The sequence below is a fragment of the Meles meles genome, chromosome 19 (genome assembly GCF_922984935.1).
Source record: "Meles meles chromosome 19, mMelMel3.1 paternal haplotype, whole genome shotgun sequence".
Lineage (NCBI taxonomy): Eukaryota > Metazoa > Chordata > Mammalia > Carnivora > Mustelidae > Meles > Meles meles.
In genome coordinates, this window is record NC_060084.1 from 43,793,047 (window position 1) to 43,810,983 (window position 17,937).

General features: G+C 37.2%; 1 protein-coding gene across 2 annotated transcripts in view; it reads left to right on the forward strand.

The window, feature by feature from the left end:
* LOC123931496 (zinc finger protein 420) overlaps positions 1 to 17,937 on the forward strand; it is a 166,526-nt gene that overhangs the window by 44,736 nt on the left and 103,853 nt on the right. The window contains exons 2-3 of one of the 2 annotated variants that reach the window (XM_045988663.1): positions 14,972 to 15,383; positions 15,549 to 15,852. In XM_045988663.1, the coding sequence (XP_045844619.1) occupies positions 14,972 to 15,383; positions 15,549 to 15,852 (716 nt within the window). Of the gene's footprint in view, positions 1 to 14,918; positions 15,853 to 17,937 lie in introns of those variants that run through there. The other variant, XM_045988667.1, reaches the window with a different exon arrangement.

Here is a 17,937-nt window from a genome sequence, read left to right on the forward strand (position 1 = left end):
ATCCCAGGACCTTAGCATCACAACCTGAGCCAAAGGCAGAGGCTTCTGCCTCTTGAATCTAGATGTCTGTTTCCTTACCCATATGGGGAAGTTTTCAGCTTTTTCTTCAAATAAATTTTATGCCACCTTTTCTCTCCTTCTGGGACTCCTGTAATACAAATGTGATTACATTTGATGAACTCACTGAGTTTCCTAAGTCTATTCTTGTGTTGAATAATTCTTCCTTTTCTCTTTTTTTCAGCTTCATTACTTTCCATTACTTTTTCTTCTATATCACATATTCATTCCTCTGCTTCTCTCAGCCTGATGTTTATTACATCATACATGTTTCTAGTCTCTTATTGCACTCTTCATCTGTGAGTAATTCCTGTTTAACACTTATCTCTGTTCTAAGTGTCTCATTGATGTCTTCTGTTCATTTCTCATGCCTAGTGGTGACTGTTGTTTTAAATTCTCCATCAGGTATATTATTTATATCATATCATTTACAACCCTTTCCCTGGCCTTATCTAATTCTTTCATTTGGGATAAATTCCTCTGTCTTTGTGTTTTCTCTAGGTCTCTGCCTTCTTGTCAATGTTAGAAAGCCAGTTATGTCTCCTGCTCCTGAAAGTAATGATTTTCTGAACAAGGTCATGTAGTGCCTAGGGCCTGGTGCTTCAGGAAGATCTCTGGCATGTGCTGAGTATGCTCTGCTGTTGTGTTTTGGCTGCTCTATCCTTTAGGCCAGTCATCTGCTGAGACTCTCCTTGCCTGCAGTGAGCAGTGTTTGGCCCCTGGTCTAAATATAATAAGTTTTAATTAGGTGTGCTCTGGTGTGCCTGTGAAATCAGAACTGACAGTACCTCTACCAGAACTGATGTCCTGCAGAACTCTCTGGTTGGGAGACATGGTGTGGTCTGGGGGCTGTCCTGGTCTTCTGGGGGAGGGACCAGCTACACCAGGACTGAGGCAGGCACAATTGAGAAGGGCAGTCTCTCCCACACAGAGGGGGCTAGGACTCAGTGTTTTAAAGTTAGGCAGCCAGTAGTAGAGCTGTGGTGCTTCCCATGGTTGGCTCTGTGTTTATGCTGAGGGGCAAGGGAGGAAAATGGTACTGGCCATTTGTTTACAGAGAGGTGTCTCTGTGAATGCTATGTCTTATTGATGCACTGAACAGAGTGAATAGTCTCTCCACTTTGTGTCCCAGGAGTTCTTCAAATCACTGTTTCCATACTATCTGTCCCTGGGTAATTTGCCTGCCTTCTCTCCAGGAATAGCACAGAGCCCTCCAGACTCTATCCCAGCCATGCCTGCTGACTTTAAAAATTCCAGGCTTGGGGCACCTGGGTGGCTCAGTGGGTTAAAGCCTCTGCCTTCAGCTCAGGTCATGATCCCAGGGTCCTGGGATCGAGCCCCGCATTGGGCTCTTTGCTCAGCAGGGAGCCTGCTTCCCTCTCTCTCTCTGCCTGCCTCTCTGCCTACTTGTATTCTCTGTCTGTCTAACAAATGAATAAATAAAATCTTTAAAAAAAAAAAAAGAAAAAGAAAAAAACTCCAGGCTTTAAGCTCCACTGATTGCAAGAACTCCCAAAATTCAGCCCCTCTTTTTTCCTAAGCCAATGGCTTTGGGGAAACTTTCTCCTTGTGTGTTCCCTTGTGTGCTCCTCTCTCTCACACTTCTTTATGATCGTGGCTCCCTCCCCTCTGAAGCACCAACAATCTGTTTCTCACACGAAGCATGTCTCCATACTTCTACCTTCTTCAATGTGGCCTCTTTTCTCCCTTTAGTTGTGGAGTTTGTTCTTTCAGTCTTCAGGTTGATTTCTGGAGTAGTTAGGATGATTTGATAGTTATCTACTTGCGTTCATGGGACCAGGTAGGCCTAGGATCCTCCTACTGTGCCACCATCTTCATCTGTCTGTGATTCTATTGAGAGTTTTATCATGAATCCATGTTAGATTTTGTTGCAAGCTTTTTCTGAATCTACTGATATGATCACGGGATTTTTTTTAAAAAAAAGATTTTATTTATTTATTTGCCAGAGAGAGATCACAAGTAGGTAGAGAGGCAGAGAGAGAGGGGGAAGCAGGCTCCCTGCTGAGCAGAGAGCCCGATGCGGGACTGGATCCTAGGACCCTGGGATGATGACCTGAGCCGAAGGCAGAGGCTTTAACCCACTGAGCCACCCAGGCGCCCCGTGATCATGGGATTTTAATTTTTTTAGTCTGTTCATATGGTGGATCACATTAATTTATTTTCAAGTTTTGAACCAGCCTTTTGTACCTGGGATAAATCCCATTTTGCCATGCTAAATAATTCTTTTTATATATTCTTGGATTCAGTTGCTATTATTTAGTGAGGATTTTTACATCTACGTTCATGAGAGATACTGGTCTGCAGTTTTCTTTCTTTTTTTTTTTTTTTGTCTGGTTTTGGTGTTAGATTAATATTGGCTTCAGAATGACTTAGGAAGTAATCTTTCTGCTTTTATCTTCTGAAAGACATTATAGAGAATGGGAACAATTTCTTCCTCAATTATTTGATAAATTCACCAGTGAATACATTTGAGCCTGGTGCTTTCTGTTTTTGAAGTTTATGAATTATTGACTTAATGTCATTTATACACTTAACGCCTATTCAGATTGTCTACTTCATCTTGTATGGGTTTTGGCATACTTTATCTTTCTTTCTTTCTTTAAGATTTTATTTATTTATTTGACAGACAGAGAGACAGTGAGAGAGGGAACATAAGCAGGGAAAGTGGAAGAGGGAAAAGGAGGCCTTACGCTGAGCAGGGAGCCTGATGCGGGGCTCCATCCTAGGGTCTTGGGATCATGACCTGAGCCGAAGGCAGATGCTTAATGACTGAGCCACCCAAGTGCCCCAGCATACTTTATCTTTCAAAGAATTATTTCATTTCATCTAGTTATCAAATCTGTGTGCACAGTTGTTCATAGTATTATTTTATTATCTTTTTGTATTTATGCAATATGTAGTGCTATCCCCTCTTTCATTTATGATATTAGTAATTCATGTCTTCTGCATTTTTTCTTAGTTAGTCCAGCTAGAGGCTTATTTATTTTATTGATCTTTAAAAAATATCCTTTAGTTTTGTTTTCTTCTATGTTGATTCCCTGTTTTCAATTTCGTTGAGTTCTGCTCTCTTATTATTTCTTTTTTTCTCCTTCCTTTGGATTTAATTTGTTCTTTTTCTAGTTTCTAAAGGTGGAACTTAGATTTTTGGTTTCAGACTTTTCTTCTTTTCTAACATATACGTTAATTGCTATAAATTTCCATCTGGGCACTGCTTTTGCTGCATCCCATAAATTTTGATAGTCTGTATTTTCATTTAGTTAAAATATTTTAAAATTTCTCTTGAACATTCTTCTTTGACCTATTAGAAGTAAGTTGTTTAATCTTCATATATTTTGGGATTTTCTAGTTACCTTTGTGTTAATCAATTTCTAGTTTAATACCATTGTTATTTTAGAGTAGACATTGTATGATTTCTATTAAGTGTTAGGGTATATTTTGTGGCCCAGAATGTGGTCTATCTTGGTGAATGTTCCATGTGAGCTTGAAAAGAAGATAATATTTTTTAATAATGCAAGCCCAGGAGTCCTTTGTGGAAAAGATTCTCAAGTATGACTTTTTGCCTATTGTACAAGTGACAAACTATGATACATTTGTAGCAAATTTTAACTCACTACTAATCTCAATAAGAGAAAAACACTAACTTCATTAAGAACTGGCCAGAATATAAAAAAATAATTCATACTATAGGAACTGCAGTAAGAACTAGGCAGAAGTAGTCAACCTTATAATATTATAAAAATAATTATCAACATTATTTGAAATGTAAATGAGAACTTCCTTTTTACTTCTCATATTGGCAACAATATAGAAATTAGGTATTAACTATACCAGCCATAGTGTGAGAGTTCGGTTGGAAATTTCCAAATGTAAGATTCAGGAGGACTTCATCAAACTAAAAATCTTCTGCGTATCAATGGAAACAGTTGACAAAATGACAAGGCAATGTATGGAATGAGAAAAAATGTTTGCAAACCATATATCTGATAAGCCATTAATACCCAAAATATATAAGGATTTATAAAACCCAATAGCAAAAAAAAAAACAAAACCAAAAAACAAAACCCAAATACCCTGTTTTATAAATGGGAAAAGGACCTGAATAGACATTTTTCCAGAAAAGACATACTAATGGTCAGCTGGCATATAAAAGGTGCTTAACATCACCAATCACTAGATAAAGTTGAAGATTGCAATGAGAGATCATCTCATACCTGTTAGGATAGCTTTTACCAAAAAGACAACAGATAAGTAAGTGTTGGTGAAGAAGTGGAGAAAAAGGAACATTTTTACACTGTTGGTTGAAATATAAAGTGGTACAGCCACTATGGAATACAGTGTGGAGATTTCTCAAGAAATTAAAAATTGAACTACTATATGATTCAGCAGTCCTACCTCTGGGTAAAAATACTAAGAAATCAAGAGTCATTTATGGTTTGTCTCCCTCCCAATCCCATCTTGTTTCATTTATTCTTCTCCTATCCCCCTACCCCCCATGTTGCTTCTCCATGTCCTCATATCAGGGAGATCATATGATAGTTGTCTTTCTCCAAACTGGGGGTTCCTGGGGGGAGGTGGGATTGGGAGAGGGGGAGCGGGTTATGGACATTGGGGAGGGGAGGCGAACCATAAGAGACTATGGACTCTGAAAAACAACCTGAGGGTTTTGAAGGGTCAGGGGTGGGAGGTTGGGGCAACCTGAGGGTTTTGAAGGGTCAAGGGTGGGAGGTTGGGGGAAGAGGTGGTGGGTAATGGGGAGGGCACGTTTTGCATGGAGCACTGGGTGTTGTGCAAAAAGAATGAATACTGTTACGCTGAAAAAATAAATAAAATGGAAAAAAAATAAAAAATAAAAAAAAAATACTAAGAAATCAAAATCAACATCCTGAAGAGATATCTGGACTGCCATGTTCATTTTCACTGCAGCATCATTTACAATAGCCAAGGTATGGAAACAAGCTATGTGTCCACTCATTAGTGATAAGTGATGAATGGATAAAATAGATGTGAGGTTCTTTATAGACATCTAAATAGATAGATGATAGATAGATAGATAGATAGGCAGACAGTGACATATAGTGAAGGTTCAGCCATGAGAAGGAAGGAAATCCTTCCACTTGCAAAAACATGGATGGTATCTACAAGACATCATGCTAAGTGAAATTTGCCAGAGAAAAGCAAATACTGTAATGATCTCACTTATGTGTGAGATTAAAAAAAAAGAGTCCAATTCACCGAAACAATAAAGTGGAGGTTGCTAAGAATTGGGTTGGAGGAGGTAGGGATATGCTGGTCAAAGTGTACCGGCCTTTGGTTATAGATGAATAAACTCTGGGAATCTAATGTACCTCATGATGATTATACTTAATCATACTGTGTTATGTACTTGAAATTTGCTGGAAGAGTAGACCTTGGGGTGCCTGGGTGGTTCAATTGGTTAAGCATCTGCCTTTGGCTCAGGTCATGATCCCAGGGTGCTGGGATCAAGCCTTGCCTTAGGCTCCCTGCTCAGCAGGAAGTCTGCTTCTCCCTCTCCCTCTGCCCCGTCCTCTGCTTGTGCTCTCTCCTTCTCTCCCTCTCTCCCTCTCTTTCTCTTAAATAAATAAAATCTTTTAAAAAAAGGGTAGACCTTAAGTGTTCTCACCACACACACATACACACACACACACACACACACACACACGGTAACCATGTGAAGTGATGGATGTTTAATTAACCCAATTGTGGTAATCATTTCACAAAGTATACATGTGTCAAATCATCACGTTGTACACTTTAAACATATATAATCCATTTGTCAATTTTACCTCAATAAACTGAAAAATCTGTTTTAAATAAAATAATAATGCACTATATGTTGGCTAATTGAATTTATTTTTTGTTTTTTGTTTTTTTTTAAAGATTTTATTTATTTATTTGACAGAGAGAGAGAGATCACAAGTAGGCAGAGAGGCAGTCAGAGAGAGAGGAGGAAGCAGGCTCCCTGCCAAGCAGAGAGCCCGATGCGGGGCTCGATCCCAGGATTCTGGGATCATGACCTGAGCGAAAGGCAGAGGCTTTAACCCACTGAGCCACCCAGGCGCCCCAGGAGATACATATTTGATTCTTTGCTTCTCTAGAAATGTATTACACAACCGTACATTTGTGTGAATTTTGGCTGGATAAATGACTCTAGTCAATGGTTCATTCTCAGTATTACAAAATTCGTTACATTTAATTTTTTTTTTATTTCTTCATTTCAGGGCACTATTTTAAATAGTAAATAAAATAAAGATTTTATTTATTTATTTGTCAGAGAGATAGCACAAGTAAGCAGAGCGGCAGGCAGAGAGGGAGAGAGAGAAGCAGGCTCTCTGCTGAGCAGGGAGCCCCATGGGGGGCTTGATCCCAGGACCCTAGAATCATGATCTGAGCTGACGGCAGCCGCTTAACCAACTGAGCCACTCAGGTGCCCCTTCAGGGCACTATTTTGGAGAACATTTTGTTTCTATTTTCTGGTACCTTTCATGTGACCTGCTTTCTGACTGTTGAAAATGTCAGGACCTTCTTTATATTCTTATTATTCCAAAATTTTATCCTCTCATACCCTTCCAAGAGTTTACTAATTATTTATAACTTGATTTTTCAAGGGGGAAATGGAAGCATAAGGGTATTTCTCTTTACTGAGAATATACTATATACCAGTTAGGTGTTTAACTGGATATTCCTCTTAATTGGATTTAGTATATTTTTAAATGAGAATGGATCTTGGAATTCTCTCTCACTGTGCACAGGAGTTTTTATCTGCAGGAGTTGGGTTATGTGAGGCCTGCTCATTGATTAACACTAACTTTTGTTTTCACTCACATCACAGGTTTTGAGCCCAACCGGTTTATGCTCCATTTCTCTCCTCTGTAAAATGCTCCTTTATTTCTCCTTTTATGTTTCTCATTTCTCCTACCTTGAAGTCATTTATTTTCATTACATGAATATAACTCAGCGTTGTTGTTGTTGTTTTTTTTCAGGGATTTGTGATATTCAGGGACGTGTCTATAGACTTTTCTCAGGAAGAGTGGGAATGCCTGGACTCAACTCAAAGAAATTTGTACAAATATGTAATGTTGGAGAATTATAGCAACCTGGTCTCAGTCGGTAAGTATACCTTTGTCCAAAAAGTCTAGAGCCCTTTAGAATATTTGTTTCTCCTGAGAAGACTTTCTCAACTCCTTTCACATATCCTATCCATTTCTTCTCCCTGTTCCTAGAGACATGACTTGAGCTTTGGAGAGTTGGGAATGTATAGCTTCATTGGGCCCAAGGCCAAAGCTCCACCTTCTCTGCTTTTTTGTGGCCCTTCCAATTTATTTGCTGATCACAGAATAGGATTTGTGTCCTGGAACACCTACAACCTAAAAAGTCTCCTTTCTTCTCTTATGAGTAGGTCTTTGCATTCCTAAGCCAGATGTGATCTCGTTATTGGAGCAAGGCAAGGAGCCTTGGAGTGTTTTTGACAGTGGGCTGACAAGAGGCTTGTACCTAGGTAAGTGACTGACGATTAAATAAAGGAAGAGGAATGTAGGATCTAAACCTGCTGTTCAGTGAAGAGACCACATCTTTGAGATATTTGGAGGAATCTCCCCTCAAAGGCTCACAACTATTAAGAAAAATAAAGTCATCATGAACTTCCAAATGCCCACACCTTCTCCCTGATACTATCCATGCTTCTTTTCTCTCATATTTTCTGCCTAGTCTTGTGATTCTAATGAGAAACATCTACTTTTAAGTGACATCTAATTCCCATTCCCTAGTTCTCTCTCTTGCCTTTTGGTCTATACATGTGTCACTCCTTTAAACATTTTGGTATTAAATATGTTCAGGTTCATGTATTCATTCTTTCAGCCAACACCTCATTATATTCTATGTTATAGAGAATATTTTTCTTTTCTTTAAATAAATGTTTTATTTATTTATTTACTTGACAGAGAGAGAGAGAGAGATCATAAGTAGGCAGAAAGGCAGGCAGGGAGAAGGGGGGAAGCAGGCTCTCTGCTAAGCAGAGAACCTGATGTGGGGCTCATCCCAGGACCCTGAGATCATGACCTGAGCCGAAGGCAGAGGCTTAACCTACTGAGACACCCAGGCACCCCTGAAGAATATTTTTCTGGGAGACATAGATATTATAAAATATATCAGCTATTAAGAAACTTATAGCCTAGGGTTTGAGAAAAGTAGATAATGGGGATTAAGGAGTGCATTTGCTGTGATGAATACGGGGTATTACATGCAAGTGTTGAATCACTATATTATACACCTGAAATTAATATTTTACTGCATTTTAACTCACTGGAACTTAAATAAAAAACTTTTAAAAAATACATAAAAATCTTACAAAATGTAGAATTAATTATAATTATAAAATTAATTGCAGTTCAAATACCACAACCAGGAAAAATGTCTAAAGATTGAAAAGTGGAAAAGCCTCACAGAGCTATAATGGTTTGAGTTCTAGGAGTGATTTCAGTCACCATGGTAGAGTTTTGGGTATAAAAGTTATATGCTTGCAGTGGGATAGCAGAGGTTGCAGACAAGAAGAGATTAAGGCGAAGGAGGAGGATCAAGCAATTGCGTGATGCATGTAATCAACATAAAATAGAATGAGAGAGAGGGAAAAGATCATAAACATGGATGATTCAGAGTAGAGAGCACAGTAAGTACAAAAGTCCTGAGGCAGGCAGTCTCATTGTGTAAACGGAGCCCAAAGGTGGCCAGTACAGGGGCAGTGAGTAAACAAAGAGGAGAGAATCTGTGATCTGTGATCAGAAAGATATATGCTGGAAAGAGTCATTTTATAATGACCTTGTAAATTGTGGTTGAACTTTTTCTGAGTGAGATGGAAATAAGTAGATTTAAGCAGAGCTGTGACATGATTAGATTTTTATTTTTCAAAAATACTATTTTTCCCTATTTACAGAAGAGGAAATTGAGACACAGACACTTGAAATAACTTGTCCAAGGTCAACAACTAGTAAGAGTTGGAAATAAGTTATACATCTCTTAGCTCCTAAGCTATTTTTCCTCTCCAAGTTAAATCAAAGGGGAGTAGATATAGTGGACATGATTTCCTCTGAAATGCAGGTGAACAGATAGAAGTTAACTTTTTAAAATCAATTTTTAAGTGAGTTTTTAGGTCCCATAAATAGTCAACTATAGCATGCATACTACATGCATTTATATTACATATAAACATTAGATGCATATAAATGCATCATGAATTTTCTCTAAAACACTATGTCATATACCTTCCTTTCTTAATAATCTTTTAGATATATTATATCAATATTATAATGTGGATATACTTACATAATGAGGTTGTCTTCCAGATTCTTCCAATTTCAATTTCTTTTTTTTTTTAAGATTTTATTTATTTGACAGAGAGAGACTCGGTGAGGGGGGAACACAAGCAGGGGGAGGGGGAGAGGGAGAAGCAGGCTTCCCACTGAGCAGGGAGCCTGATGTGGAGCTTGATCCTGGACCCTGAGATCATGATCTGTGCCGAAGGCAGAGGCCTACCTCACTGAGCTACCCAGGGGCCCTCCAATTTCGATTTCTAATTGAAACTTCGTTTCTTCTATACATTCTTTTGTAAATGAATTTTTCCCATATTTTTTGATTGATTTTTGAAAGACAATTGTAAAGGCTTTTTCCAGCAATGTACATAATGCATATGTTCAATTTTTTGCATCACCTTCAGGAATGTGTACCTTTTTAAAAAAATATTTTATATATTTATTTGAGACAGAGATAGTGACAGTGATAGTGAGGGAGAACACAAGCAGGGAGGAGAGGGAGAAGTAGGCTCTCCACTGAGCAGGGAGCCTGGAGGATGGGAAGGGCTCCATCGCAGAGCCCTCATGACCTGAGCCAAATGTAGATGCATAACCAACTGAACCACCCAGGCACCCTGAATTTGCACCTTTTTAAAAATAAATTATTCTATGTTGTTTTAATCTTGGAATCAAGAACAATATTTTGCCTATTTTTTGTTGTTTTTCAAAACAATATTTTTAATAATGAAAGACAAATTGTCCTGTAATGTTTTACATTCAGGATTTATCTAATTGCAACCCCATGATTAGATTCACATTAAGCAATTTTGTCTGATCTAATATTTAATTAAGGTTGTACACTAAAAAAAAAGATTTGGGGCACCTGAATGGCTCAGTTTGGTTAAGCAACTCCCTTTGGCTCAGGTCATGATTCCGGAGTCCCAGGATGGAGTCCCACATCAGGCTCCCTGCTCGCTGGGGAGTCTGCTTCTCCCTCTGACCTCTCCCCTCTCAATCTGTCTCTCTCTCTCTTAAATAAATAAAATCTTTAAAAATAATAATGAAAAAAGATATTTATTTTTTAGAGAGAGAGGGAGCTCAAGTGGGAGGATCAGAGGGAGAGGAAGAGAAAATCCCTAGCAGACTCTGAGGGGAGTGCGGAGCCCAATGTGAGGCTCTTCTCGGGGCCCTGAGAGCACAACCTGAGCCAAAACCAAGAGTCAGATGCTTAATCGACTGTGCCACCCAGGTGCCCCTAGGGCTGTGCACTTCTTAATTCATTATACCAGGAGACGAAGTCAAGTTTTCTCATTATAGTGATGATAATTTTGATCAGGTGGTGGTTGGAGATGACTACCAGGTCTTTCATTGGAAAGGTACATTTTCCCCCTTATCACTACTAAATAATCTGTGCAGTGATACTTGGAAACTGTATAATTGTCCTGTAGAAATCTTGTACCCAAAATATATGGTATTCATTGGTTCTTATTCAAAACAGATTACATTGAGCTTTGGGAAAAGTAAAGTTCTAATTATATCACCTTTTTTCTGCATTTATTAGTTGGTCTTGCTTTGTTTAAAAAAAAAAAAAGCTGGGAGGGAGACAAACCATAAGTGACTCTTAATTGCACAAAACAAACTGGGGTTGCTGGGGGGAGGTGGGGTTGTGAGAGGGGGAGGGGGGTTATGGACATTCGGGAGGGTATGTGCTATGGTGAGCGCAGTGAATGAAGTGTGTAAACCTGGCGATTCACAGACCTGTACCCCTGGGGATAAAAATACATTATATGTTTATAAAAAATAAGAAATAAAAAAAAATAAAATAAAATAAAAATAAAAATAAATTAAAAAAAGCTTCTCCTCTCCACTTTTGTTGAGAAACACTACAGATTCATTGATTCTTTTCAAAATCAATATCTTATAACCCATTGTAATTGTTCTTCTTTTTGATGATTAAACTGTCATTCATAGTTGGCCACTGAAAGCCCCTTTCAGCTGGCTTCTGCATCCTTTTTCATATATGCATGATCTTTAAAGACGTTGTTTTCTAGACTCATCTTGTATTTTTCTTTCCCCCAACTTGGAATAAGCCAACTCATTAAGAAGCCTTAGTTTCTTTTATTAGGTCAATGATGTTCATTGACCAAAATCAGTGTCCAATGCATTCATTACTACTGGATTGTCATTGCTTTTATATCCATTAAGTAGAAAGAGACAGAGAACCTATATTTTAGGGATGCCTGGGTGGCTCAGTTGGTTAAGCCACTGCCTTCGGGTCAGATCCCAGGGTCCTGGGATCCAGTTCCGCATAGGGCTCCGGCTCGGCAGGGAGCCTGCTTCTCTGTCCGCCTCTGCCTGCCACTCTGCCTGCTTGTGCGCTCTCTCTCTGAAAAATAAATAAATAAATAAAATCTTAAGAAAAAAACATTTTATAACTGGATCATACTAATAACTCTAATTGAAGTCCAAAAGACAAGATTCTGTCTCACTTTTCTATATTTGTTTTGTAACTTTTTCTTGAACAGTGAAAACCCTATTTCCCACAACAAGAGTATATTTATTCAAGTCTTCCTTTCTAAAACCAGAGAATAGTTTCAAAATTAGAATACCAGCGCAACTACTGACTGAAAAACCTACCTGAAATCATGTTCAATAATTATTACAGTTTTCTTTTCCTTTTCCTTTTTCCTTTAGAATATGTTACACCAAGATTTCCAGTCAGACTACAGTTCTTAAAGTGGCTAGATTAATTCTTTTTTTGTGCATTTTCAACTTAATATATCATTTATCTTACCTGTTAAATTTAGATTATTTTTAGTTTATAATTGGAATATATAAAGCACTTATATGCTTTAAAAGTCAATATAAAGATATACTTAGAGGGCCACCTGGGTGGCTCTGTGGGTAAAAGCCTCTGCCTTCGACTCAGGTCATGATCCCAGGGTCCTGGGATTGAGCCTGGCATCGGGCTCTCTGCTCAGCAGGGAGCCTGCCTCCTCCTCTCTCTCTGCCTGCTTCTGTGCCTACTTGCGATCTCTGTGTGTCAAATAAATAAATAAAATCTTAAAACATATATATATATATATATATATTTAAAAAGTTAGGTTTGCAATCCTATCTGCTTCATTCATTGCCACTCTCTCTCTAGGTAACTTTTTGGAAAGAGGGGATTTGGGGTAGTCTGATTAATTCTTTCAGCCTTTATTTTTTCAGAAATAAAGCGTGTTCGTATTTATATTCCCAATTCTCCTTCCCTCTTTTACATGAGATATTACGCAAGTGGGGGAAAGGGCAGAGGGAGAGAGAAAAATCTTAAACAGGCTCCAATCAACTTGGAGCCTGAGGCCAGCTCCATTTCATGATCCTGAGATCATGACCTAAGCTAAAATCAAGAGTTGGACACTCAACTGTCTGAGCCACCCAGGCACCCTGTCCTGGTTTTTCTTTTAATAATTATGAACAGGTTGTTTTGGAAATCATTCCATACAGATACATTGGGGAAAAAATTTTAAATGTATAAAATTGACTTATCTTTCTTGGTGTTATATATTGCTTTTTAGCATAACTAATTAATTATTGGAATTAACAATTCCAATAATTAGTAGAGTTGCCATGCAGACAGTCACAAAATTTGTAAATATTTTCAGTTGTGTTTCTTGCTTTCCTGTGCTTGTAACATAATGCTCCTGTCTAGTCTTATCACTGTGGCTGTACCTTTCAGGAAGTGTTCAATAGAAACAGCACTACTATGTGTTGTTCATCTTTTTCCATGGTTTTTATTGGCATAACTTTTTTTCTTCTTTAAATTTTTTTTTAAATTTTGGAACCATTTTATATATTCAAAAAAAGTTGTAAAAATAATATAGAGAATTCCTATATTCCTCACCTAATACCAATTTCCCCTACATTTTTGTGTTATATTTGAATTACCCATCCCCATTGTTTTCATTCCTTCCAATAAAATATACCTTTCATAAACTTCATGATTTATCCTTTCTTTGTTTTGTTTAAGGTGAGCACCTATATCTTCATATATCTCCTTATGTAAATGGTAGCAGCATATACTATACAGTTTACTCCATCTTGTTCTTCTACTTCAAAAATCATGAAGATTGGGGTGCCTGGGTGGCTCAGTGGGTTAAAGCCTCTGCCTCTGTCTCAGGTCATGATCTCAGGGTCCTGGGATCGAGCCCCACATTGAACCCTGCATCGGGCTCTCTGCTCGGGAGGGAGCCTGCTTCCCTTCCTCTCTCTCTGCCTGACTCTCAGCCTACTTGTGATCTCTGTCTGTCAAATGAATAAATAAAATCTTTTTTAAAAAAAGAGAAAAGAAAAAATCATGAAGTACATTCAATAGAAATATACAGATACTTCTCATTTCTTTATACAGTTACTTAGAATTCTACTGTGTGCATGTACTATACTGAGTTCAAGTAGTATTAAGTTGGTGGCTATTTGGATTCATTATAGTCACTTGCTTGTACAAATAGTTCTGTAGTGGATAACCTTCTGCATAAATCTCTTCAGATTCTTTCCCAAAGTATATGTTTGGGTTCCTAGAATTGGAATTGCTTGCTTAAGGAATAAATGCTTACCTAATTTTGCTAGAAACTGGCAAATATGTCTGTATGGTAGTTGTACCATTTTTATTCACTACCCTGAATGTATAAGAGAGGTTACTTACCTAAATAGCCTTCTAACAGACTAAATTATCAGACTTTTGGGTTTTTGCCAAAGTATACTTTGAATTTATTCCAAAATTTAAGAATCATTGACTTCATCTTTTTCTGATCCCTTCCCCCCCATGACTTCCTATTTCACTTTTCAATTTCTATACTTTATCTCTCAAATTGCACCACCATATAAAAACTATAAATCCTATTTACATTATAAACATTAATGTCAATGTAATTCTGCCTTTTATAAGTTTTGTGTCTTCTTCCTCCCCCCCCAAAGTGAACGTTTTTATTTGTGCTTTCTTTCAGAATATAAATCTAGGTGTGAGAACAAGAAATTATCTCTGAAAAAGAATGACTATAAAATAGATTCATCCCAGTGGGTTATAATGGAAGGATATACAAAGCATGGACTTAAACAGGGATCTCAGGAAAGACATTTTAGCCACGTCTCATGTGCCTCTGAAGACATGTCCCCTTTCATTCAGCATACATCTCTCCCTCGACATCAAACATTTAATACCAAAGAGAAATCTTATGAATGCCAAAAATATAAAAATGCCTATGGACAGGACTCAAAACTTACGACACATCAAGAAGGTCATATTGGCAAGGAATTATATGACTATAAGGAATATGGGAAGGCCCTTAATAGAGCTTCAAAACTTAGTTCATATCATTCAGTGCATATTGGCATGAGACCCTATGAATATGAGGGATGTAGGGAGTCTTTGAATAGTGACTCAGAATTTATGCAACATCAGGTCATTTTTACTACAGAGAAATCTAATGAGTTTAAGGAAAGTGGGAAAGTCTTTACTAGTGCCTCACAGTTTTTTCTATGTCATAGCATTCACACAAGTGAGAAACCCTTTAAGTGTAAGGAGTGTGTCAGAGAATTTAGTAATGGTACAGCACTTATTCGTCATCAGAGGATTCATACTGGTGAAAAACCCTATGAGTGTAATGAATGTGGAAAGGCTTTTAGTACTAGTTCAATATTTAGAGTACATCAGAGGATTCACACAGGTGAGAAACCCAATGAGTGCAAAGAATGTGGAAAAGCTTTTCGTCATTCTTCATACCTTACTCAACATCAAAGAATTCATACTGGTGAGAAACCTTATAAATGTAAGTATTGTGTTAGGGCATTTAGTAATGTTTCAGCCTTTATTCGTCATCAGAGAATTCATACTGGTGAGAAACCGTACAAATGTAAGGAATGTGGAAGAGCCTTTAGTACTGGCTCAATACTTATAGCACATCAGAGAATTCACTCAGGTGAGAAACCCTATTTATGTAAGGAATGTGGGAAGGCCTTTCGTCAGTCTTCAGACCTTACTCAACATCAGAGAATTCATACTGGTGAGAAACCCTATGAGTGTAAGGAATGTGGAAGGGCCTTTCGCCGTTCATCAGAACTTTCTCGACACAAGTTAATTCATGCTGATGAGAAATTATATGAATGTAAGGAATGTGGAAAGATCTTGAGTAGAGATTCAATACTTTTAAAGCATCAGAAAATTCACACTGGTGAGAAAGCCTGGGAATGTAATGAATGTGGGAGAGTTTTCACTTGTGCAACATACCTGACCCGGCATCAGCGAATTCATACTGGTGATAAACAATATACGTGTAACAAATGTGGGAAAGCCTTTCTTCGTTCTTCAGACCTTATTCTGCATCAAAGAATTCATACTGGTGAGAAACCCTATGAGTGTAAGGAATGTGGGAAGGCTTTTGCAAGAGGCTCAAATCTTAATCGCCACCAAAAAGTTCATAATGGTAAGAAATAGTATGAAAGAAAGCTTTGTAAGATGTTTAGGCATATCCTTCAGGTAACATGAAATGAAAGAGAAATCACAGAAATGTAATAGAAGAAATCCTAAGAATTTATTAGTAAGAAAATATAGAAATATAATAAATAGAGAATGCCTTATGTGTTTCACAGTTTAACTACCATAAGAATAAAATGAATATTGGAATGCCTCTACCAATGGCTCATTCCTTTCTAAATTTAAAAAACTTTTTATTATGACTGGAGAAAAGTGAAAAATCTTTTGTTGCATTTTTTTGTATTTTAAAATACTTTAAATCCACTTTATTTTTTACATGGCTATAAGTAGTTTGGTTTATGTATAGCTAAAACAGTTTTATCATAAGTTGTACATTAAATTTTTGAATTTATTTTGTTCTCACCAAAATTCTTTTTTTAGTATTTTATTTATTTATTTTATTTTTTCAGTGTTCCAATGTTAATTGTTTATGCACCACACCCAGTGCTCCATGCTGTCCTTAATACCCACCATCAGGTTCACCCATTCTCCCACCCTCCTCCCTTCCAAAATCATCAGAGTCCACAGTCTCTCATGGTTCGTCTCCCCCTCCAATTTACCCCAATTCACTTTTCCTTTCCTTCTCCTAATGTCCTCCATGTTATTCCTTATACTCCACAAGTAAATGAAACCATATGATAATTGACTTTCTCTGCTTGACTTATTTCACTCAGCATAATATCTTCCAGTCCCGTCCATGTTGACACAAAAGTTGGGTATTCATCCTTTCTGATGGAGGCATAATATTCCATTGTATGTATGGACCATATCTTCTTTATCCATTCATCTGTTGAAGGGCATCTTGGCTCTTTCCACAGTTTGGCTATTGTGGGCATTGCTGCTATGAACATTGGGGTAGAGATGGCCCTTCTTTTCACTACATCTGTATCTTTGGAGCAAATACCAGTAGTGCAATTGCAGTGTCATAGGGTAGCTCTATTTTTAAATTTTTGAGGCATCGCCACACTGTTTTCCAAAGTGGTTGCACCAACTTGCATTCCCACCAACAGTGTAAGAGGGTTCCGCTTTCTCCACATCCTCTCCAACACTTGTTGTTTCCTGTCCTATTAATTTTGGCCATTGTAACTGGTGTAAGGTGGCATCTCAATGTGGTTTTTGATTTAAATTTCCCTGATGGTGAATGATGATGAACATTTTTTCATGTGTCTGTTAGCCATTTGTATGTCTTCTTTGTAGAAGTGTCTGTTCATGTCTTCTGCCCAATTTTTGTCATGATTATCTGGTTTTTGCATGTGAATTTGAAGAGTCTATAGATCTTGGATATCACCAAAATTCTTAACACAGCACAACTTACTCAGTAACTATTTCCTGATGCTATTTGAGCACAGTTTTGTGACATTTTATATTTTTAGTGTTATAAACTTGGACTTAATGAATCTTTATATTCCCCAATATCCAATTTGGAAACTCTTCAATTCATATTTTTATAATAAACTTTTACCTGCACATCTTTGCATCTATATCATTTTATTTAAAATATTGTTATTTTAAGTGGTTCCTGACTGGCTCAGTCAGAGGAGCATGCAGCTCTTGATCTCAGGGTTGTGAGTTTGAGCCCCACGTTGAGTGAAAAGATTACTTAAAAATAAAATCTTTTAAAAAATAAAATATCATTACTTTAAGACATATATTTTAATATTGATAAAGTGATAGAATGATTTCTATAAATTAATATTTTAATTTCATAAATATGCTATTTTATTATAATCATTTTCTCTAAATATTTAAATTCTACAAAAATCCAATAGAGTTAACTTTCATCCCCCACAGGGGCTATAACTATTTTCAAATTGTTGGAACAAATCCTTTTATAAATTTATTAAAGTGTAATCACATTATTCAAATTGCCTCATAAATTGCCTTTTAATGACAAGATATGTCATATAGGACATTCCATGTGATTAAGTATATTAATAGTGTTAATATAGATGACTACCATTATTTTTCCCAAGCATCTATGGTCAAATACTATGACCTACTCCACTTTTGGTGTTTATAAGGAATGTCATTTTTAGCATCCTACTT